We start from the raw sequence: 26334 nt of genomic DNA, 5'->3' as shown, positions 1-26334 counted from the left end.
GCTGACCTAAAAGAATGTTTGCATTAGGTGGATATCCTGCTGGAGGAAGACATTTATCTAATGTAACCTAAGAAGGTATGTTGCGCTTGTGATACATTTACACAGACTGAGTACTAGTAAGTCCTTGGAGTTGGCTGGATTGCACTAGAATTGTGGTAGTCTGCAGAGAACATTTCCACTGTTTCAGTCACTACTAGCCCCAGGGAATGCTCTATTTATTTATTTATTTACATGCTTCAGAGCTGTAAGGAACTCACCAGTTGGTAGACCACCAAGAGAAAATAAGCAACTATGAAGGACAGTAAGATAGAATCCTGTGTGCAGGCCTTTATATATTATACAAATCATTGTATTTGAAGAAAAGGTTTCAGGGTCTGTTTGTGGGCACTGTGAAAGTTAGGTACAGTCTAGCGTATCAGGGGGTGAGATTATTGTGGTATTTAGTGTAGGGGAGGCTGCAAACAGTTAAAAGAACACTGATCATTTTTTATCAGAGTTGCTATTATTATGTTTTCCTTTTTGTGCTCCTGGATGAAGATTCACTTTGGCTGAACCTGGTTCACTGGATCAGCAGAGCAAACAATGGAAAAACTAACTGAACTCCTTTGGGTCTGAAGTAAATGATTAATTCAGCCAAAGTACAAGGATTCAAAGAGCTCTACCCAGGATCATGCCTGAAGGAACTTTGCATATAATATGCCTCTCATTGTAGGCGACTTTGGACTAATAATATTAAAGTCTGTGTACACTCCTCACCTGTGATAATATTAACGCCTGTGTACACTCCTCATCTGTGATAATATTAACGCCTGTGTACACTCCTCATCTGTGATAAAACTGAAGCCTGTGTACACTCCTCATCTGTGATAACATTAACACCTGTGTGGACTCTTCATCTGTGATAATATTAATGCCTGTGTACAGTCCTCACCTGTGATAATATTAACACCTGTTTACACTCCTCATCTGTGATAAAACTGAAGCCTGTGTACACTCCTCACCTGTCATAATATTAATGCCTGTGTGCACTCCACACCTGTAATACTATTAACGTCTATGTACACTCCTCATCTGTGATAATATTAATGCCTGTGTACACTCCTCACCTGTGATAATATTAATGCCTGTGTACACTCCTCATCTGTGATAATATTAATGCCTGTGTACACTCCTCACCTGTGATAATATTAATGCCTGTGTACACTCCTCATCTGTGATAATATTAACACCTGTGTACACTCCTCATCTGTGATAAAACTGAAGCCTGTGTACACTCTTCATCTATGATAATATTAATACCTGTGCACACTCCTCATCTCTGATAATATTAATGCCTGTGTACACTCATCTGTGATAAAACTGAAGCCTGTGTACACTCTTCATCTATGATAATATTAATACCCGTGTACACTCCTCATCTGTGATAATATTAATGCCTGTGTACACTCCTCACCTGTGATAATATTAGCACCCATGTACACTCCTCATCTGTGATAAAACTGAAGCCTGTGTACACTCATCTATGATAATATTAACACCTGTGTACACTCCTCATCTGTGATAATATTAACACCTGTGTACACTCCTCATCTGTGATAATATTAATGCCTGTGTACAATCCTTATCTGTGATAAAACTGAAGCCTGTGTACACTCCTCATCTGTGATAATTGCAATGCCTGTGTACCCTTCTCACTTGTGATAATATTAACACCAGTGTACACTCATCTGTGATAATATTAATGCATGTATATACTCATCTGTGATAAAACTGAAGCCTGTGTACACTCACCTGTGATAATATTAACACCTGTGTACACTCTTCATCTGTGATAATATTAACACCTCTGCACACTCCCCATCTGTGATAAAATTGAAGCCTGTGTACACTCACCTGTGATAATATTAACACCTGTGCAGACTCTTCATCTGTGATAATATTAACACCTGTGTACACTCCTCATCTGCGATAATATTAACACCTGTGTACACTCCTCATCTGTGATATTAATGCCTGTGTACACTCCTCATCTGCAATAATATTAACACCTGGGTACATTCCTCATCTGTGATAATATTAAGGCCTGTGTACACTTCTCACCTGTGATAATATTAACACCGGTGTACACTCCTCATCTGTGATAATATTAATGCCTGTGTACAGTCCTCACCTGTGATAATATTAACACCTGTGTACACTCCTCATCTGTGATAAAATTTAAGCCAGTGTACACTCCTCCCCTGTCATAATATTAATGCCTTTGTGCACTCCTCACCTGTGATAATATTGATGCCTGTGTACACTCATCTGTGATAATCTTAATGCCTGTGTTCACTCCTCATCTGTGATAATATTAACACCTCTGCACACTCCTCATCTGTAATATTAACACCTGTGTACACTCATCTGTGACAAAATTGAAGCCTGTGTACACTCATCTGTGATAATATTAACACCTCTGCACACTCCTCATCTGTAATATTAACACCTGTGTACACTCATCTGTGACAAAATTGAAGCCTGTGTACACTCATCTGTGATAATATTAACACCTGTGTACACTCTTCATCTGTGATAATATTAATGCGTGTGTACAGTCCTCACCTGTAATAATATTAATGCCTGTGTACAGTCCTCACCTGTGATAATATTAACACCTGTTTACACTCCTCATCTGTGATAAAACTGAAGCCTGTGTACACTCCTCACCTGTCATAATATTAATGCCTGTGTGCACTCCACACCTGTGATACTATTAACGTCTATGTACACTCCTCATCTGTGATAATATTAATGCCTGTGTACACTCCTCACCTGTGATAATATTAACACCTGTGTACACTCATCTGTGATAAAATTGAAGCATGTGTACACTCATCTGTGATAATATTAATGCCTGTGTACACTCCCCACCTGTGAAAATTCTAAAACCTGTGTGCACTCCTCATCTGTGATAATACTGAAGCCTGTGTACACTTCTCATCTATGATAAGATTAACGCATGTGTACACTCATCATCTGTAATAATACTGAAGCCTGTGTGTACTCTCGGCTCTGAAGACAGTGTTTGGAATTAGTTTCACATTCCTCTATGGTGCACTTGCAAAATCCTGTATATAAAAATCTACTAAAATACTAAAATACATTCTTATTGTGTTCAGCCAAGTTAGCTTCAAAGCAAAGTTTTTGTATTATTCTGTTGACTATTTTCCATTTAGGGAAATGTCCTTCAGAAATCCTACATGGAGCATTGGCTCATCCCATACATCACCTTCCTTCCTTGCACCCAGGCCACTAATCTAACTCCTCCTGACTAGACCCTAGTTAGTGCTTTATTCTTCTACACAACCAGAGCTGACTCTAAACTACATTTAAACACTAGTGTACTTTATTACTGTTTTGACACAATGTTATACAGCTAATTATGTGTTACCATTAAAATAATAAATCATTAAAAAAAATTTGAACACCAATTTTATTTATTTTAGTGAAAACGCAGCTCTGGTTGATTTCCACACTAATCTTAAGCATAAAGCAGTAAATAAATAAATAAAAATACTATGGATACAGAAAGATTAAATTTTTTCAAGGAGTGCATGTGTACCACATAAGCAAACTACAAGTCCTTCAGCTAAGAAAGCTTTAGGTGGGCAAACCATAGCCGTGTCCAAGTGTCTGCAAATACAGCTGGTACTGGCCCTCAGAAATGCTAATACGCATTATACAATGAAGTGATCAGGCCTACAAAATCAGGAAGATTTTACTGATATTGAAATACTTTCAGAGCATCATATTTTTTATTATTATTATTATTATTATTATTATTATTATTATTATCATTATCATACTATTAACCTGCTTAACATGGATACTGCAGAAAAGCACAGTGCTTTAATATCTAACAGAAAGGTAAAGCTTAAGCCTAAAGATTTTCATATTAGAAGACATTTCATTTTGAAGATGAAAAATAAGATTATTTTTTGCACACAGTTTCTTTTCTATGAAGTGCAAATATACTTCTGTTGTCAAATATTAAAGTGGAATTTAGACACGGCATAATGAAAACAATGTTAAAGGAAGCCGTTTTCAGGTCAGATAATTACCTCAATGGCAAGCTGAAACTGCTCATGTTCTCTTTGGAGTTGCTCGGCCTCTGAGAGCGAGCTTGCATTAATGAGGCTGGCATTCAGCATTGATTCCCCATTCCGAATCCAACCCAGTACCTGTGAAAAACAGAAAGTGTTGTTAAGTACCAGGTCTAATGCATGGAGCAGAGTTATCTCCCTTTCAATTTCAGGAGCTATTTTCTGTGTATAATTACTCGTGTGTTTTACTCTAACTATAGTGGGCATATGGCAATAAAGGATATCCATTTGAACAGTATATCACAATTCACCATACAAAACACAGGATTATGATTGGATCCTTGACTGTAACCAGGCTATTATAAGTTTGAGAAATGGTTGTCAAGAAATTCACATTGATACAGTGGGACGAGTGAAACAAAAAGAACTGAATCCTGACATCCATTAACAACTTGGGTATAATCATAGAGACCAGGTAATAACTGTGTGTAGTACATGGAGTGCCCTGATTACATTCATTAAACACCTAAATTATATCCTGGTTCAGCTCTGCTATAGTGCTGGACTCAACCTTAATAACACTTAGAGGGTTGCTTACCAATTGTTAAGCAACCCTGTAAGTGCTGTTAATGTCTGGTCTGCACTAAAGCAGACAACACTGACCAGAAAACAGCATCAGCAGGACATGAAATGGCTTCATTTCAACTCCTGTTTCTGTTTGCTGCCTGCTAAACGCACAAAGCATTTTGAATAAAACTGCTTTGTTAAGACAGGGAATACATATGCATGCCAACTATTCCCCCACTACTTTACAGGCTTTTGAAGCCAGATCAACACATCACATTTTTTTAATCTTACTTCTGATTCATTTGTAGTACATGGGAAGATAATTCTCCATGCACTCCAAAGAATTATGACTGGGTCAGGAGATCGTAACCCATAGGTATGCATTCTCGACATGGATGCCAACAGTCACCTCTTGAGCTTCACTCTCAAGGTCAAGTTCTTGGCACCAATTTCTTGAGCATATAATAAAGTGGTTACAATTTCTGACCTGCTCATAACTGTATAATACATGGAGCTTTATCTGCTCCAGGTAATACAAGGTAAAGAGATCAGACAGACAGAGACAAAAGTGTAGGAGACTTGAGTATATCATAGCTTTGAAAACTATAGCACAATCAGTGCATGGTGCTTTAGCTGCTTTAATGTACTACTTTATATATGACAGATTACAGCAGAAGTATGGGGGAAGACACGGAACATTTAGTTTTGAAATAGGTAGAAGTAGAGGGTGCAACAGGCAGGAAAAGGAAGTTGGAGACTGTCCGACTGAGCTAATGCCCTTTTTCAGTGGAGGCCCGGGGAGAAAAGCTCCAGAACATACAAGAATTACTAGAGTGATATTCAATAAGTTACAAATCACATTCAATAGTTGCCAGAATTATACAATAATATAAACCTAAGTAGGATAACAATTACATCATAAGAAACAAAATAATTAAAGTTTGTAAAAAAATAGGCAATCTAGAGTTAAATAAGGAGAATAAAGTGAAGTGTTGTGAGTTACATAGAAGGAAACAGAATGCAAATAGGTAAACAGGACTAGTTTGGTTGGTTATGGTCAGGGAGGGTTAATGCAGTGGCAGGTCCAGTGTTTCTTGAACTAGTCTTTGGTGGCTAGTTTAAATTGATTAGGGTGTGTGAGGTTCCTTATTTGTAATGGGTATTTGTTCCATGCAATGGAGGGGTGGTAGCTGTATAAGTTGCACCCTGTCTTGGATTTGGGTTTATATACAGTTAATAGGTCTTGGATTGCACTTCGGAGTTGTCTGATAGGGGAGTAGAAGGAGATGAGGGATGATAGTGCTGGGCAGAAAGCAGGCTGCTTTAGAATGGTATGTATGATGTGGAGCTGAGATTGGAGAAACAGATGTGCTAATTCAAGCCAGTTCAGGTATTTTAGGGAGAAACAGTGGTGGGATTTATATGTATGTTGAGCTGCAAATCTGGCTATCTTGTGAGAGGTTGATTATAGTTTGGTAAGTAGGGAGGAGTTCAGATTTGTTAGTATTTGGGACCAGTAGGCTAATCAAGGTAGTAGGTAGCCATGAGAGAGAGTAACCCTAGCTTTAGGGGTGAGGAATTTGCTATTCCTGTACAGAAGTCCTAGTTTTTGGTGTGTTTTTCTGATGCAGTTGTTAATTTGTATATCAAATTTGAGTTGATCATCAATGGTAATGCTGAGAAGTTTTGTGCTAGATTCTACTTCTATAGGGGTATTGTTTAGGGGTGTGATGAAGAAGGTAGGTTTTATGTGGTTGACAGATTTAGGTAGAAAGAGTAGCAATTTTGTTTTTTTAGGGTTGAAGATTAGTTGGCTATTTGTGAGCCATGTCTCTATTGAGTTAAAGGATGCCTGGGTAGTAGTTAGGAGTTCAGAGGGTGAGTTAGCAAATAGTAATTACTGTGGAGTCATCTGCATATTGGACAATGATAGACTGAGGACAAGAGGAGTGAAGTGAGTTGGTGAAAATATTAAAAAGTAAAGGTCCTAGTATGGATCCTTGGGGACACCTGTTCTTACTGGAAGGGGGGTAGATAGTGTTGAGTCCCATCTCACTGTTGCCTATTAGTGAGGTAGCTAGAGAACCAAGAGATAGTGCTGCGGGAGAAGTTAAGGTCTGTGAGTTTGTTTTGTAGCAGAAAGTAAGAAACAGTATCAAAAGCCTTTGATAGGTCAAGGAATAGGCAAGATATGAGTTTATGATTATCCTTGGCTACAGAAATAGTGTTGAGCAAGGATAGTACAGCTGTGGTGGTGCTATGCTTGGGACAGAAACCATGCTGTGTAGGGGTGAGCAAATTACCCTGTGTCAGATAATGCATAACTTGCTTATGTATGCATTTCTCGAGGACTTTTGAGACAGGAGAGAGGATAGCTATAGGTCTGAAATTAGAGATTTCTGTGGAGTTACCTCCTTTGTGTATAGGGAGAGTGTAGAATTGTTTCTAGACAGATGGAACCTTAGATTCAGAGATGGAGTGATTTATTAGGATAGATACAGGTATGGCAAGGGAGTTTGGAGCAATTTGGAGAAAATATGAAGGGATAGTGTCTGCAGAAACTGAGCATGCTTTGAGCTTAGAAAGTAGAGTTTTGATGTAGTTAGTGGGAACAGGTTTGAAAGTAAAGGAGTTAGTGTTAGCAGTTGGGGACGATTCACAGTGGTTAGAAGTGTTACTGTTAAAGAAGTTTGGGTGTAATAGTTTGAAGATGGATTCAATGAAATAGGTGCTAAATGTGTTAGCAGTTTCTTCCGGTGACTTGTCAGGACATGGGTTTGGTGACGTTGGGTTGCCAGGATGTAGAATCTGGTTTATGGCATTCGAGAATTTCTTTGGATCAGATTTTAAAGTTGTTGGGGGTTATAATAGAAATCTTTTTATCTTTGCTGATGAGTTTTTTTTTTGTTTGATTTTTAAGTTCTTTGTACTTTTGCAAGTCTGCTGGAAGTTTGGAATGTACCCATATCTTCCAAGCCCTATCGCAGGTTTTCATTAGGGTACAGGTGTGTTTATATAACCAGGGTGAGATTTTTGTTTTTGTCTGTACTTTTCTGGGTGGGGCTAGAACATTTAAGATGCCAATGAAAGTTGAGGGCTTTTACATCATCTAGTGTGAGCTGTTTAAGGAAGTTCCAGTTAATTCCTGAGAGTAGGGTATTAAACATGTCAGGGTTAAAGTTGGAAAGTTTGAGGCAGATGATAAGTCGATGTGGTTTAGAGATATGGGTTGTATATCTGAGCACTTTTATAGGAGAGCGGTCATTCAGGGAGTCTCGTGGTGTTTCTGGATTATGGTATTTGCTGGGATTAGAAACAAGTATCCAGTCTATCCATGAGCGTTATTTGTATGGGTAGGTTGAGAGATTAGTTGGGTAAATCCATAGAGATTTATATGCTGGGGAGAGTATGGAATGCAGAGGTTCAGCCAATTAATGATTATGTCCCCAAGAAGGATGGTTTTGTTAGGGATATTTTGGGAGAGATATGAAAATATATGTTCCAGTAGAGGAATGTTGTCCCCTGGTGGGATGTATATGCCTACTACTGTTATGATAGTATAGTCATTAAGTTTTAGGTTTGCTACCAATATCTCTGCAGGTGTGAAGGAGGGAACTGGCTGCTTAGGATGGGAGAGAGTGAGGTTATTAGAGTAAACTATGGCAACACCACCACCTTTTTTTTCAAGCGGTCTTGGCGAAGTATGTTGTAACCAGGAGGGAGAATAACTTTTTCTTGATTTTGGGGTTTAAGCCAAGTTTCAGTTACAGAGATAAAGACTGGGGTATGATGAGATACCCAAGCATGAAACTGGCTTAGTTTGTTCAGGACACTTCGAGTATTGATAGATGTTTGGCTAGTATTAGGGGTGGTATTTACTAGGGTGGTACAGGTGGTAGTAGGACCAGACAAGAGAAAAAAGAAATGTTTAATGGTACAGTTAAGGGAGAGAAAAGCCATCACTGTCTAAGCAAAGGACTGTTATATGTCTAAATGTGAACAGTACCAGAAAGTGCTACAGGAGACTTATCATACTGGTGTTGTTAAAAGTCTTGTTCGGGAAGAAGGCATGTATTATTACAGGGAACTTTTAGATATGCAGGTAAAAAACATGTTCAATGCATTTACTTGTGTTCTCATGAATATGTCAAGTGTTGAATCATACTGTCAGTATTCCATGGATGCTGATATATTCAAGTGTGATTTTGGGATGTTTGGTAACGATTTGTGAGATTTATGCCCCTAATGTATATATAGAGTGTAAAACATTTTCAGGCAGTAAGGATTTTTTTTAACATTTTTATTGGATTTTAAAACAGAAAAAAAAACAAAACATTCATAACATAACAACTTAAGAACAAATAAAACTTTCTACAAAGCCCATAACAAAATAAACATTGTACAAAACCATTACATCGTATACAGTAAGTCCTTGAGCTTTACCATGACAGGTTCATAGGTGTGTACTAGGCTAATGGCCCTGGAGCCTTTACAAGCCTAGCCCATAGGATTACCCTGGCATTGTGCCACCCGACCTTAGTTCCCACTGCCTCTGTCAAGTAGAGCCACTGGAGTGATCCCCGGGGTGAATTTTCTATTTCCCATCCACTCATCAAGATTTCTCTTGAAGAGGGCCAGTGAGGTGCTCTGCTTGACATGCATGGGAAGTCTATTCCATAGCATGGGCAGTCTCTGGGTTATGAACCTGTCCCTCCAGCATGTTCTGTTGATTGTGGGTGCTTATGAGTAACGCTTGATGTTGTAATATAAGCAGTAAGGATTTTTTATGTTGCAAAGATGAGTAATTTGGTTATGAGATTTCAACTGTAGGACAGGAAAAAGGGACAGGCTAGGCAGGCAAAGGGAGGAGGATGAATACTAAAACTAAAAGAGCATTTGGAAAAAATAAAGCTGATGGGATTATGATATGATTCACTGATTCATCAAGACAAGAAACAATGTGCCCATTCAACTGACAGTGCCCCAACCCACCCCCCGCACACTAATGCAGTTATCTGTAACATGAAAAAACCTGAAAATGTCACAAAAGTTGTCAAGCCATTCTAGTTTGATTAAATTAACCTTTTGGCTTGCACCTCAGTGAAAAGTAAGATAGTACATATTACCTAAAACATATGGTATTAAAAGAGATGGTTAAGGAGTTAACAAATCACAGATGATACAGAAACAAAAAGATATGTTTTCCTTAGCACTTTTTACAGACTTTATCATGCAAAGCTCTCAAATTTTTTGTGCTGCCTGTGTGTAGTAAAGTTATTGGGAAAATGAGTATTTAAAATATAGATTAAGGAAATTTGGTGTTGAACAGAGAATGACTACTAGAAGAAACAGCAAGAAGTTACGTGTGGCAGATATAAAGTGACCATGTGAAAAGAAAGGACTTCTTTGAATCTCAGTGACACTTGCTGACAGTGTTAGAAATTAAGACAGGAAACAGCTCAGTAGCTCAGTGTGATAAATGCTAGGTATGATATACATTTGGACAGCACAGTGGTGCAGTGGTACTGTTGTTGCCTCACAGCAAGAGGTTCTCTGGTTTGATTCATGGCTGGGGTGCCTTCTGTGTGGAGTCTGCACGTCCTCCCTGTGTTCGTGTGGGTTTTCTCCAGGTACTCCAGTTTCCTCCCATGTTACAAAGACATGCATCTGGAGAGTTTCTCCCCGGGCCTCCACTGAAAATTGGCTTCATTCCAGGATGGACTTTTCTGGCAAACACATTAAATAAATAAATAAATAAATAAATGCATTTGTGATGAAAAATGTGTAATATAAACTAAAGCAGAGATATAAAAAGCAATAAGAGAGGCAAAGAAGACACTTGAAATGTGAGGACAGACAGAATGGATGCAAATAAGCCGTACACAAGAATCATCAAAAGTCGAGAAAAGCTTAAAGTGGTATTTGACATAAGCTTTGCTGAAATTGTCCACAGAGCTTGTGCCTCTGTTTAAAATGAAAATTATATGTAAGGTAGGGGTACATTTGGAAGTGATAAAAGTTAACAGGGGGGCCGATGTGGAACATTAAAGGTAACACTGTGAAGGTGGCAGAAGAGTTTTGTAGATGATAGGGTTAAGGGACAGCAGCATGGGGACTGGTTAGTGGGAGACTTGGTGAGGTTGACTGAGTAAGACAAGGAAATGGCCGAAAGAAGAATAAGTCAGAGGAAGGTAAGAAATGATAATTAATGCCACTAAAATATACAGCATATATCCTTCATAAACATGGGGATACTATGAGCTTTTTAAGGGATTGGAAGTACAGTAAATAAAAAGGGTTACAGAAATTTTAAATTAAATGTATATGGCAACATTAAGATGGCAAAATACAATAAAGACATAACATAATGCATACAGAAAATAAACAAAAATGCTCTCAAGCATTGGATACATCTAAATGTGTTAATTACAAAATACAATATTTTGGTTAAAGTATTATAAATGGGATTGAACCAGAGAATAGGGAAGTGAGTGGCAATAGAAGAACGAGATTAAGGGGTAAATATAGAATAAAAGCTGTAGTATTAACAAGGAAGTCTAAACAATCACTACAGGAAAGAGAGGCCTAGTATTGTAAAGTTTAAATCATAGACAGCCAAACTTTTTTGAGCATGATATTCATATTCAAAAGGTTTACACTTGCAACATGTTTAACTGCTAAGCAAACAAACTGCAGAAGAGATAACACATGTGGGATATTTTGATATGAACATATATTTAAACCACTTAACAAGTTAACATTTTATGGACAACTATTTCCAAACAACTGTTTTTGGCTCTTTTTGCTGTTTGCCTATGAATGCTTACATCTTCAACGCTGTTCAACTTTTTTGCTGGCCCATCAATGGAGGGGCTGGGTGTCCACCATCAATATTGACCACCCAGGACTGACTAGTGATCTGAGAAGCTAGTCGGCCAGGAGATTGGTAGGCTTGAATATCCATGGCCAACTCTACCTCAGGGAGGGTATGTGTGTGTGTGTGTGTGTGTGTGTGTGTGTGTGTGTGTGTGTGTGTGTGTGTGTGTGTGTGTGTGTGTGTGTGTGTATGTGTTTTGACAGCTTGCAAATCTCTAGCAGAGGGTGAAAAGCGTGACCACATTTTGAGGGGAAGGTATGGTTGGGAATTCCCATTTTCTGATCTTCTCATCACTGCATGTAGTCCTCTCAGGGAAAAGATGTGAGGTACAAAAAAAATGATGGCTAGCAGCAGATGAAATAGGGTAGGGAGGCCTCAGTTTATGCGACTTCCTTCCAAAGATGGATAAATACTCCCCTAACTGTGACCCCAGATTCGTGGCCCCATCTGAGGAGTAAGCTGGTTAGTCTAGAGAGGGGATGGAGGGAAGGAGTGCCACCATTGACCAGTTCACTGTCATTTCAGACATGGGAAGAAAAATGTATAAAAAAATTTCCAACATTTTGTCATGAACATTTCAAGGAATGTTGTACAATTATCCATAAAATACCCTTAGGTTACACTCTCTAAAGTAGAGAAGCAACAGCATTTTGAACTTTAATGAAAGAATCAATAGCAATGTTAGGCCATTTTTAATGTCTTGACATATAAAAAATAAAATAACATTTTTCATGAAATACTTACCTTTTTAGGTCTGTTTGCCAACCTAGCACTTGAACATCTTGCAAGAATAAACTTTTGAATATTGATGTCATGCTCAAAAAGTTTGCCTGTCCTTGATTTATACTTTACAGCACTAGGCCTCTCTCATTCCTGAACTAATTGTTCAGACTCCCTTATTAATGCTACTGATTTTATTATACACTTCCTCGCTTAACATCCCTTCTTCTTTTGCCATTGACTTCCCTATTCTCTGGTTTAATCACATTGGAATAACCTCTATATTTTTATTCTGATGCAAAATGAAAGCTACACTTTTGTTTTCAATGGACTGCCTTACTATTGTTGCAGTTTGTACAATGCAAAAGGTTATTTTTAGCAGAATTTGACCCTGACTTCAAATGACAATATTTCTCCATTGTTTCATGGTATTATTATGAAATTTTCATTGTGGTCATGGAACTGCCTTTTGTTTTAAAACATGAAATGATCCACCTGAAATAGACAGTCATGGCTGTATCTCTCTGTACCATGGAGTTCACATCATGGATGATGCCTTATGTTAGACTTTTATGCAAACCACTGCCCTTAGTCTATTTATGTTTGTTTTAACATGTGCTTTTCTCACCCCTTACATTTTGCTTTTTATTCCCAGCATTAATCAGGAAGCTTCTTACTTATAATGCCTTAAATGCTTTCCTCTTACAATAACACCTTTGATTGTTTTCAGATTTAGGTAAATACAATGTGGCCTTTTGCACAATGTTATCAATGAAGAGTGTAAAATTACATTTATGAGTTGTATTGGGAGATACTGTGATCTGTGATACAAGCTGAGGCACTGTGATAATCTTTGGCCATTTCTATCCAAAACCCTTAACTATTCATTATTTCATGGGAAAAACACTGCAAATGTTGGCCATTGTCATAGCTAAATTATGTCAGCACAAAACTCACCCTATCATAATCAGAGAAGAGTGAATCAGTTCTTTACCCTTGTGTGGATAATGGATAGATCAGAAAAAAAATTGCCAGCAGTGTCTACATATGTTTTGTGGACCTTTAAAAGCATGTGACAGTATAGCCTGGAATGCCTTGTGGTAAGTGCTACAAAATTGCAGGCTCATGACCACTATTGTGTGCTATTTGGTCTCTGCATTTGAGATACAACAGTTGTGAGTGTAAAGTTGAATACCTTCAATGTAAGCACTGGACTCCACCAAGGGTACATTTTATCTCCCCTCTTGTTTGCGATTTTCACTGGCAGGATATGAGGACAAAGATGAATTCTACAGAGTATCCAGTCTAGAGATATGATGGTTGCATTTTTGTTGGTTTTTGATGATGATGTTCTGTTAGCAGCAAATCCTTCCACTGCTCATTGGACACAATTTTCTAAGATGGACTGCAAAATGGCTAGAATGAAAATCAGCACATATGAATGAGAGCTCCTTACTGTACCTAGAAAAGACTGGATTGATGTAGGCACGTGAATGGGTGGTAGCTACCTTAAACAGAGAATTGTAGGTATCTTATGGACGTCTTCATGACTTAAGGTAAATGGGGTTGCTAGATTTAACAATGGATGGCTACAGAGGCAGCAGCTTTATAGGTGTTCTGTTAAAATGTAAAGTGATTTATAAGGCAACATTTTTAATTTACTCGTCAATTATAGCATATTAATTTTTACCTATAGTCATGAGCTTTTGGTAATAATGCCCAAAGGCTAACACTGAAGATATAACATGCAGAAATGGGGTTCAACTGCAAGGTACTGGAGTGCACTGTATGTAACACACTGAAAAGCACAGCAATCCAGGAGGACCTCAGAGTAGAGCCACTGCTCTTCCATGTGAACAGGAGTCAGATGATATGGTTGTAGCACCTTGTAAGGATGCCTCCCGGGACTTCCAAACGAGGTATACTCGGCATAGCCCAAAGTGAAGAGGACAATGGGTAGACCCAAGGTATGACAGAGGAACTGGCATTCCCAGATTGCCTAGAACTGAATGGGGACCCTAAATCAGGACATGGATATGGTTAGTAGCAGTAGGACAATCTGGCTTACAATGTTCAGTTTGCTATTACCTTATCAGGACACATACTTTACAACTCAGATAAATGAATGCAACTTGGATAGATCCACTCAGGTCAGTGGACTACCCCAGTAAAAAAAAATTCAAAATAAAATAAAATAAACTTTATAGTCATGGCTAGGAGTGGAAGGCGATTATACTGAACTTCTGGATATTGTGAAAATTCCTTGGTTTTCCTATAATATAACTGATTCTTATTTAAATAACTAAAACTATTACGACGATGACAAATGGGAAGATAATGACAACACAAGCCAGTTTGTATAGAACAAAGGATATTGTACAGCTTAGACTGCTCTGAGTAATTAAAACATATGTAGACTGGGTAAGAGCACCAAAGAAAGGCACACAAAATAATATGTAGTGACTCTAATGGTCAAATTTATGTCTAGAAATTCTCCCACACATCACAAACGGTGAGCAGCATTGCAACATTTACATAATTCAAAGGTGCAGAGACAGATCCTGCTAGTCCTTTCAGCTTCCACACTCCAAGAAGAGTAAATGGTTTTACATGTTCTGCTTTTAAGAAGAGTTTCAGAACTATGTTCTTTGACTCACAAGTTTGTAAGTGTTATTTGCTGTTGTCCCTGGCTGTATACGACATGTTGGGTCTCCTGCTGTGAGTAAGCAGTGAGACTACAGAATCCTTTCCTCTGGGTTGTAGTTTCAGGAAGGGAAGCAGACTGGGAAGATGGAAGATGATGACAAAGGCAGACATGGAGGAACATGGAAGGGAGTCATGAGTGATGTGTGCCGCTTGTGGGCCAACAGTGTGACATAAGGCTTGAGGGCAGAATAACAGGAAAAATCTGATTTGGTCCAGCAAGCTGGGATGGTTGTTGTGGACTGGCTCACAAGGACATGGGTACACAAGAGTAGAAAATGTAATGACAGAAAAATGTGCTGTCACAATACAGCCTGATAAAATGGGTGCTGAGAGAAAGTGATATGCCAGTTCATGGGAACAGGTGGTAAGAGGGAGTTGGACAAGTGACTCAAGGGGCAGAGCGAATCAAAAATTGGGAGATAGAAGACAGTGATGGTAGTTATCAAGACTGGTGAACTGAAAGATTATAAGGGGAAAACAACAAAACTGGTGGGAAAGTGTCAGATAGCAATGACATAGGGATGCCTCTGTATGACAGATTGATGGTTCAAACCTAACTTCAGTGTACACTAGCTAAATAAAATTAAATGACTTTGGTTTTTCATAACTTGGATTACTAAGCAGTGGACAAGGTGAACTACAGTAGGTTCTGCATCTGTATATTTCTAATGGAGGCAGGGGCAGTCTTAAATTGCTAACCTGAGAAACAGACAGCATGTCAAATATGTTCTTTCTTTGCAGTTTCATTATTTTATTATTGTTATTGCTTATTGATTATTTGAACATTTATTATTTGGAAATGGATACATTTTTTTAAGAAAAAATACTCCAATAAGATTTCACTGCTGCGCAAAGTATTTATTTTAAAAATATATTTAAAATAACTTTTTAATAAATGCATTTTAGGGAGCTAACTTTTTACTAATGCTGTATTACAGGTCATTGAGTTTGTGGTTCATAGTCACTGAGCATGACTACATTAGTGACTATGTAAACATGCAAGGACTCTGAATATAGCGTGCCTTCCACTTTTTATTTTCATCTCAGATATTTAGATTTAAATGGCTACTTATTTTTTGGGAGTGAGGCATGAAGGGCACAAACCTGGCGCCCTGCATTTATGTACTTAATGTAGGGTTTATTCAGTTAAAAAAGCATTTCCAAGAATGCCACATAAACTATAATGGTAGTAGATTCAAATTACAAAGACAGCGCAGTTCTTTTACATATGCATCTGGAACAGGCATCATGCAGTTAGCTGAATATATTTCTATATTATGTGCTACTGAAAAAGTGCTAAAAATCCATTTGAATGGAAGAATTAGGAGAAATATCTCCCTATAATAGCATAATACACAACATTCATAACCAGGATTTTCAAAGTAATATCTTCCTTCATATTACCATAACTTCCAGTAGTAAGTCTAAAGTGCGTGCAGAAGTTTGCATACTTTATGATGTAGTTTTGTAACAACATGTAATCATGTTCACAGTACAGCTATATCTAATGTAGATAAAATGTTTCTTACTTCTGGAAATCACAATGTCTTACTTCTAAAACCCAAATAATTGTTCTCTCCTTAAGAGAAGTGCAGAAGAGCACAGCAGGGAGTGCATTTATATGATATTTTGGTATGGTTTCACCTCTTTTCTTTTTAAAGAAATGTTTATTAATTTAACATATTTACAATACATACACAGATGGTTACACCTCTTGGTAATGCCTGATTTATGGAAAACTTACAGAATAAATGATTCCTGCCACATCAGCACTGACTGTGATACTGCACTGCTCATAAAGGCCACTAAAAGAGTGCTTGTTTTTAGTAGAATGGCATTGCAGTAACAAATACTGCTGTTGATCTGGCCCAGTCTCCAGTATGCAATTTTCATACAGTGATGTCCAGGTTACAAAAAACAAAGGGAAATCATTTATTAAAATATAATGGCTAGAAACAAAGGCAAGTAAAGCTTCTCCAATATATAAACTGTGCAAAAAGTTGTGCCTGAAAGCAAGGAAAATTGGATCCTGTTCATCAGCTCTTCAACATATGTTCCTGAAATATTTCACCTTAGCAGTAATTCCTGCAATAAGCCTCAGAGCGACAGATTCTTTGCCAGTGTAAGGCATATTCATTTCTAGCTTCATCTACTATAAATTTAGACAAGAATTTAAAAAATTCTGATTGGTGCTTAAGTTCATTTTTCTGAAGGAAAATGCCATCAGTGTGACACAGTTCTAAAAAATATCCTTCTGGTCTGCTCAGCTGAAATATGAAGTTATAGACCAGACACTGTTTTTGCCAACTTCTACAAATGGGGTGGCAGAAACAGACATCAGACCAATGTTTTCACCAGTCAGTAATCAAGAAATCGGAAATAAAGTTCCAGGCAACAATTTTATTCATTGTGATCTATTTTAGAGTGTAATATACAACAGCATATATCGATTCACTGTTTTTGTTCAGCTAAGCAACAGTTAATATGGCATTTTAATTCTTATATGCTGCTTAAAATGCCAAATGACCTAATTTCCATGAAAGATAAACACACAAAATAAATACCGGCAAAAATCAACAAGCATCACCCCTGGCTGAAACTATGCATTAGTGAATTAATTGCTTGGCTAGTGCAATATATTAGTGAATTAAGGCAATAAGATGCAAATGCACTGCTGTCTCTCGACTTCAGCTTGACTACCACAATGTCTATCTGCATTACATGGATTCTAAAGCAAGTCATAAAGATGGAACAAAGACTTCTGTTTTAATGTAGAAAGCAGACATATTAAGTGGGACTTAGCAAAGATTAGAAAAGGAATTTGATGCTCAGTCAGTGACCATTAGCATTGCAAGGGATAGTGCTGACCTCACTTAAAAATTAAGCAACAACAATACTGGTTACAAAAATCAGGAATGCAATTAAATATGCATCCTGGCATTGTAAGTTAATCAGACATAATTAAAAGTCAAGGAGACATAACTTTAGGTATACTACTATCAGAATGACTCCCTCCATTGGTACAGCAACGCAAAATGCCCAGCCCCTCAACATCTGCCAATCCCTGGGTGACAGACACTGGAAGCCATATACCTACAGATGTACCAGGAAACCATATACCTACAGATGTACCAACATTTTCATTTATTAACAGCAGTTCTGTTTGCCTACTTTCTGTCTGTCCCAATGTTTCCCAGTCTAGATGGATGGGCATTTCTGACCTGCTGCCCAACAATGTCTACCTCTAAATGTTCAGTTTTCTTTCTAGATTCATAAAAACAATATTTAAACAAAGACAGCACAGTGGTTAGCATTGCTGCTGCACAACTGTTGGTTTTCCAGTTATGTTCTTAAATGTGCCTCCTCTGTGGAGTCTACATGTCATCCATGTGTCTGTGACTACGAGGAATTTTGTTGTGGATGCTGTTTTTTTGTCACATCCCAAAGACATGCTGCAGGCAAACTGACGAGCGTCTTGTAAGTGTGCTTACTATGTGTGAGCAAGTGTGTGTGCATGCTTATGTGTCTGCATGTGAGTACATCCCGTGATACACTTGTATTCTGTCCAGTATAAGTTTCCCTGCCTTGGGTCCAGTGATTGCTGGAATAAGCTCTGCCTCTCTAGCAACTCTGAAGTGAAAAAAGGAATGAGAAACTGAAAGAATTAAAGAATGAATCTGTAAATATTACTTATTTCAGTATAAGAATGAACACAGGTCATTTATGTCTTTTCCACATTTCTTGCTTTTTCATCTGATCCTTCTCTTTATGGTCTTTCTTTTGTTTTTGACACATTCAGTTGCTGCCTGACTTTTGGCTACTTCTGATATGATTTCCATTCCTGCTTGACACCGATATACTTCTGCAAAACTAAGCAGGGAAGTCATCTTAGAATTGTTCTCTCCATGTTTCAAAACTTTCATTATGTTTGGATCTGAAAGGGTCAGCAGATATGTATACAGTCCTACGATTGCAGATCTATAAATATCTGCAATCGTAGGACTGTATACATATCTGTTGACCTTTTCAGAGATGTATACAGTCCTACGATTGCAGATCTATGCATGTAATCACTTTTGAGAAAGCCCATACCTTCTTCAGAACGAGGGATATATAATCTTGGTATACACTGATTTTTTTACATCATTTGATAAGTGTGAAGCATTTTTCTTGTTTTCCTGTTGAACTGATCCAATACCATTTGGGGCCAGTCAAGCACCCCAAACTATAAGTTAGAACAGGAAGAGCAAATTGGTTTATAGCTTGATCTTTGTTCCGGGATGTCAGGGCCATTTTCAGTATTAATTTTAGTCTACTAAAATATTCATTATTGAATTTTGTTCACATTTGTTTATGCTTTATTTTCGATCCTTCTTCAATTCTCAAATATTTATACACTCCCTCCTGCTCAAGTTCCTTTATGCAACATTCCTGTGCCAGACTAATATTTTCTTGGTGCTACTGCTTTCCTGCTTTAAATGTTGCTTTTGCATATTTATCAAGATCGAATGATTTATTTTATTTTTTACTTTTACATTTGATTACCGGGAAAGTCTGACTGGACGGAATGTCCATTTTCAGCAGAGGCCCAGGGAGAAAAGCTCCACAAAGAACAAAGAAAGAAAAGATGTCTAAACTAAACATAAAAGAGAAGGAAGATTACAAATAAAAAACAGCTGTACGTAGAATAAAGAGTTTGAAGGATTTTTAGTCTGGGGCAGGGCAAGAGCTTACACTGAGAAAGTTTTAACCACTTGCAGTTGCACTTTCACCTCTTCATCTGAAGAACTAAACAGTTTTAAATCATCCACAAAAAGAAGATGAGAGGTCTTTACACTTTGTTGTTGTCTGGGAGCCAAACTGTAACCATAACCTAATCTGCTAAGTAGACAGCTTAATGGGCTTAAGGCAAGACAAAAGAGCAGATTTGCTAAAGGGTCACCCTGGAATATTTCCATTTGAATTTTTATCCCTGGGATAATAATTTGTCCTTTGTCGTGGTTTAGCTGCAAAGTGGTTTGCCACTGTTTCATGGTCACTGTAATGTAATCGATCAATGTAAAGTGCATTTTATACATCTGTAAGCACTCCTTTATTCACGAATGTGGGATGCTGTCAAATGTTTTTTTTCTAATCTATCATGTCATACTTAGATTCTTCCCCTTTTTACAATTCTCCATTATGACTTTATTTAACAAATGATCCTTTTTTCCATATGACTTTCTTTTGTTACCCTTTTGTTCTCTTGCCATGATTGAGTTTTCTTCTAAATGACTATAAACTCTGTCAGCATCAGTCCCAGTATATAGTTTATAAATTGTCTGAAGGCAAAATATTGGTCTATAGTTTTTAGGATAGCTGACAGGTTCACTCTTAAACAGGAGTATTGTTTTTCCTGTTGTTAACCAGGTTGGTGTCTGTTCAAGGTGCACATATAAGTAGTTCTTACTCAGGGCTAAATCTTCATGTAATGATGTTAATATTTTTAGCGAGAACTTAAGTAATGCATCTGGGCTTGGTCTTTTCCATTTAGGAGATTTCCTTAATTTTGTTTCAATTCCCCTGGCTATTACTTCATCCCATTTCATGCCCTTTACATCTGAACATCTTACTGTTTCTTTTACTTCTTCTATCCATTCAGCAACTTTATTATGTTCCACAAGGTCTTCATACATATCTCTCCAAAATGTGCCCAGTTATTCTTTTTTTGGTGGTGTTTCTATTCCTTTCAGTCTGTTTCCTGATTGTCTGTAAAACTTTTAGGGATCATCAATGAGTTACTTTTTGGGTAAGACTTTATCTGTTATTAATTTTGGTACACACTCATCTATCCTATTTACTTCTGTTATATCATGTGAATTTCTGTTAAAAGTCCTGATTACTATGCTTTTTGTTTTATCAGACTTCATACGTTTTGTGTCTTACTAACTTTTTGTAATCTGTTTCTTTCATCAGTCTTAATATGTATATCCAGCTCTATTAAATCAAGAAACTTTTCCCTTAGATCTTTTTTTTTGTAAACTGAAGGCACATTCTTTATTCTTTGTTTCCTGTGAACATTCTACAGAAAGTTCCAGATCATCTTGTGACATATTCTCTTCAGCTGCATCCTGCTTCATCCGTTGCTCTTCCATTTCTTGGTGATGACTTTTCTTACTAATGTTAAGATACTTCACAAAATAGGGTATTTTATTTTCGTGACACAAGTGGGAATAGGTGTACTAAATAAACTAAGAGATTTGTCAACATAATTTATCATTAAAAACAGACTGTAAGAGATAATTCATATTATTCCAATATGTTTTAAATGTTATACAATCATAAGACATATGCTGCTAGTCAGATTTAACATTTAGTTTACATCTCCAGCATCCTGTGTCTTTATTATACATCATTTCAATTTTATGTGGTATGATAAAGGTTCTACGTTAGAACATCCAAGAGAATATCTTCCATGTTAGTGATGAAGTCATTTGTTTTGAAGATTAGAGTATTAGTTTTTTATCATCTTCCCTTGGGGAGTTATTATTAACAAGTCTAAAATAATCACAATAGCTTTCTTTGTGACATACCATTGATTTCATAAGTAACTTATATATTTTAGCTAGAAGTCTCTTTCCAATTATATTCTGATGCATTAGAATGAGTAAATCAATGAATGTGGGGAAAGAATTTCTAACTGTTGGTTTTATTAGATTAATCTTATATTCAACTAATTGTGTACAATTTTGAATTTCTAACCACATATTTTGGCTCAACTCAAACTTACTAATGATATGATCGACATTTTGTAACTTCAATTGTCTAGAAATTGATACCAGTATAACAAGTTTTTGTTTTTAAATGTAGTCATTGTTGTTAAATTAAATGTATTAATATTATTTTGAGTATAGGCAACTGCAATATAAAAAAAACCCATGCGTTATATTGAGGGTTCCTGAAAATGAAACATTTAAAGGAGGTTATTATTGTATTAATATAATAAGAGTTAAATGGTTTGTTTTTGTTTTCTATAAAATAGTCTTTTACTAAACAATTACATTTATTAACAAGTATTTTAGTATGATATGATTTTGTAAAATTATTGGATTTACACCTAATACCTCCCTTAATATTTTTTGCGGTGGTGGTCCTGTGGTAGCATTGTCGCCTCACAGTAAGATGTTGTCCTGTTCGATTCTCAGCTAGAGCGTCTTGTGTGTGGAGACATGCGTGAATGAGCGTACCTTCATTGAAGGTTGTGCGTCGGGGCTGGCAACTTGGCACGTAAAAATCTACTGCCAATCATTAGCGGACCAGAGTTCCGCTGTGGCAACCCCTAACCGGGAAAAGCTGAAAGACACAACAACCTCCCTTAATATTTTTCCATTTCACATTATAATTATTTAACCAAGAAATTATGGTCTAACAATTGAGGAAAAGGAAAATAATTCTAAATCTTGTAGACCAATACCACCCTATGTCCAGTCTCTAATGTGATGGATTACAGGCCAATCTAGGCTTATTAGGAAACCATAAAACTATTTTTAGGGAGTGGGAGGGATAAAGATTGTATTGCATATAGAATTTTAGGAAGGATAATCATTTTAATTAAAGAGAGTCTCTTTTCCATAGTGAAAAAAATCCATTTATTAAGAGTTTGTGTTATAGAATTTAAGTTATTATTATAATTAAGTATTGTTATATCTTTAATATTATCAGACAAGCTTATCCCTAAGTAAGTGATTTTACCATCTTTCATAGTGTATTTATATAATTTATCTATTTTATTAATAATATAATTAACAGGTAGTAATTTAGTCTTATTCTCATTAAAACTGAATCCTAATTTCTTCTGCAATATTTCTATTGCTTGGAATACTGCAATAAGAGAATTGCAATCAGTCAAAGGTAATAGGATGCTATCTGAAAATAACTGTATTTTGGGGATTAAATCATTATTTATTAGTATGCCTTTGATATTTTATTTGATCTTATATAATTTGCAAAAGGTAAAACAGTGTATGTCCCTGCAACCAAAGAACACCAATAACCCATCAATGGTTCAAGTAGTGGTAGTGACAATTGCTGTAGCACATACAAAAACAGCCGAGAGTCCAACCAGCAATATTTCTTAGGTGTGATGTTGTGAAATTTGATACAGTGTTTTGTCTTGATTATTATCACATGACTACCATATTGCATTATTTAATGAGAAAGAGGTACTGGTTCTAACAGTTCTGATGAAGTCCTAAGACACAAGGACAAAAGTGGTTGACCAAATTTATTGTATTTTTTTAAATGTGTTTCTATTAAAGTGTTGTTGCTGGTTGGACTCTCGGCTGTTTTTGCATGTGCTGCAGCAGTTGAAACTACCACTACCTGAGCCATTGTTGGGAAATTTGCAAAAGGTTCAATAACTAGAGCAAAAAGCAATGGGGACATGGGGCAACTCTGTTTAGTACCTATAGTAATCATGACTGATTGAGAAGTATATGAGCCTATCTTAATTTATCCAAAGGAGTTTTAATATAGAAGTTTGATTAATTATAAGAAACTGAAAAACTACATTCCTGCAGTACTAATAGTAAGTACTCCCAATTAACTGAATCAAATGCACTACTGATATCCAGACTAACCAAAGTTAGTTCTCTTTTTGAATTATTAGTATAATCAAATATTGATAGCATTCTTTTGATATTGTCATAGGTGTTCCTGTTCATTATAAACCCAGTCTGATAACTGTTTATCAACATGGGAAGAAATTGTTTTATTCTAGAGGCATAGATTGCCATGAATGTTTTATAATCTAGATTTAATAATGAAATTGGTCTATATGAAGAACATTGTATTGAGTCCTTGTCAGGTTTTAAAATTGTGGATATTAGGGTACATTTCCATGATGGTGGTACCTTTGTAAGTCCTTTAACTATTGAAAATACCTCTAGTAAAATACTCAAAGCATCCTTAGTCATCATTTTGTATAGTTCAGATATTATACCGTCATTTCTAGGTGCCTTATTGGGTTTTCATTTATTAATTTGAAATTTGCGTTCAGACGTTGATTGAAAATAATTTTACTTGATCCTCTGACAGTCTATTTGTCTATTTCCAGTATATACACACACACACACATATATATATATATATATATATATATATATATATATATATATATAAATGTTTTACTTTAATTAGATCTTGTGTATCCATTGTTGGTTTATGTTGATTAATCTTATTAAAATGAGACCTGAAAACTTGCAGAATATCTTCCGTTTCAGTAACCTTCTTTTTACTACTAGAGGAGTATACTTCTTTAATGTGGTTAGGTTAATAATCATTTTGTTCTAGAAGTTAGTTTATGCATGAATTTAGGATTTATTGAATAATTTATTTTAATCTTTTCTAAATTAATCATAGATTTATGTTGTAACCTTTCAATATATTTACTGTTTAAGCTAATTGTACTGATATTTGACCTCTGTCAATGAGTATTTGTTAGAACTGTAAGGTGATAACTTCATTTTTTAAAAGCTCAAGCCACACCCATTGGGAGTTAAAGGTAAACACTCAAAAGAACTGTACTGGAGGGAATTAATTAAAATTAGTCCAACAGTACAAAAACTGCTGCATTCCTGACTTAAACCTCACTGCCTCTCCTCCTGAACATTATTCTGCATATTTTGTTCCCACAATTTCCATTTATTGTTATATAATTTGCTCCTAACCTTTTCTAATGATGCCTCTCTCCATTTCTTTTATCTCTTTTATAATATTCAATACCTCACAGTTGGCTTAGACTTGGATTTCCTTTTTCTAGTAACTGCAATTTTTCGTAACCAGCAGAATTAAACTTAATAAGGCCTTACTATGTCTAGGCAATTCAGATCCTACAGTATGTCCCAATTAAAAAATAATGTCCTTAGTGATAGCCATTTGCTCACCCAATACTTCTGTAGAGAATTTTTAAAATCTGCCAACTCATTACACTCCCAAAACATGTTTCTGGTTACCCATTTTTTCCCCATCATACCTCCAACATTTGCTATCTACCTGATGAAAAATTTTATGAAGTTTGCTTGGGGTATAAAAATACCTATGCAAATCTTCTACCAAAGAGCGTAAACCTTCTGGACTTTGTTGCATAGCTGGGAAACAAACATATGTCCTTCCATTGTTCTTTTGTAAATTGCTTTTCCAGTCTCTCTTTCAAATCTTTTGTAATTTTGTATTGATTCTTATGGTTATCACATAATATTTGATATGCCTTACTAAGTATCCATTTTGTAACAGCAGCATCTTCTCTACATTCCACTAAAAACTCCAACAAAGCAAGTATTTCCCTTAAGATTCCCCTATCCCTTTCTCTTTGAGTATACTCTGCTATCAATCTCTAGTAGGGAAGGCAGTCTCGAGCCTGCAGTTCAAATGTTTTCTTGGCCTCATCCCACTCTATTACCTTTCCCTCTGAAGTTATTTGTTCCTAGTACCTTGGTTCCATTGCCAGTTTTCTCCAGTAAATTCTATCCCTCTCTTGCCTATTTTCTCTACCCCTACTTCCAGTCATCCTTACTGGCAAAATCTTCATTCTCCATTCTCATGTTGGGTTAGTTCTTAGAATACTATCTCCTACTTTATGAATATAATTATCAATATAATATTCTGTATGGTTGTTATTATTCTCCCACTCTCTATTTCTTGAAATTCATTCAACTCTTTATTAATTAGTGTGCTCAACTTCTCCTCTCCTTGATAAAACTATTCCTGGCCCATACATACTTGGCACAACCATAATAAAAATAAATTGAAGAATAAAAACAAATCTGTCAAATTAGTGATGAGGGAGACACTGTGAATGAACAGCTTAAATGATAGAGGGCTAAAAGGAAAAGAGGTACTGGAACTTTGATTTTAGCATGGTCAGATTATTCTGGCTTAGAAAAAGTGGAAGTGGATTTCCCCCTTACATAATGATATAGATAATATATATAATGTAGTTAGGAGCCATTGGCCTGAATGCATTAATAAAGACTTGTTGAATAAGTAAATGTACAGTGCACTGGAACATTTGTATGATCTTAATGTTAATCTGCATATTTCCCACAATGTCTTCAAGAAAGGTAGTTTGTAATAGTTTTCACAGATGATACTCTGGTTTGCCAAGGTTATACATACACACAATAATTCTGGCATTTGACTAACACAGCAGGATTTTATGCATCTTAAATAACACAGGTTATGTCTTTAAGATAAGTAGCAAAAATGTAATAATAACAAGCACAAATGATCTACTGAAGAAGGTACGACCAAAGTAATGTATATGTGCTCTGCTACAACCTACACCATTAAAGACATTCAAGTTGATGATTTTAGCAATATATAATTCAGCAGTAATCCATG

At 36.4% G+C, this 26334-nt stretch overlaps 1 protein-coding gene across 3 annotated transcripts in view; it reads right to left on the bottom strand.

Annotated features, from left to right (window-relative positions):
- Positions 1 to 26334, bottom strand: part of KALRN (kalirin RhoGEF kinase) — a 4346166-nt gene that overhangs the window by 1623159 nt on the left and 2696673 nt on the right. For all 3 annotated transcript variants that reach the window (XM_044074926.1, XM_044074921.1, XM_044074920.1), the window contains exon 16: positions 4104 to 4223. In XM_044074926.1, coding sequence (XP_043930861.1) covers positions 4104 to 4223 — 120 coding nt within the window. The remainder of the gene's footprint in view (positions 1 to 4103; positions 4224 to 26334) is intronic.

The sequence above is a fragment of the Protopterus annectens genome, chromosome 6.part0 (genome assembly GCF_019279795.1).
Source record: "Protopterus annectens isolate FY-2018-M chromosome 6.part0, PAN1.0, whole genome shotgun sequence".
NCBI lineage: Eukaryota > Metazoa > Chordata > Ceratodontiformes > Protopteridae > Protopterus > Protopterus annectens.
Note: the sequence above shows the minus strand (reverse complement) of the source record. Positions and strands in the feature narration are given on the sequence as shown.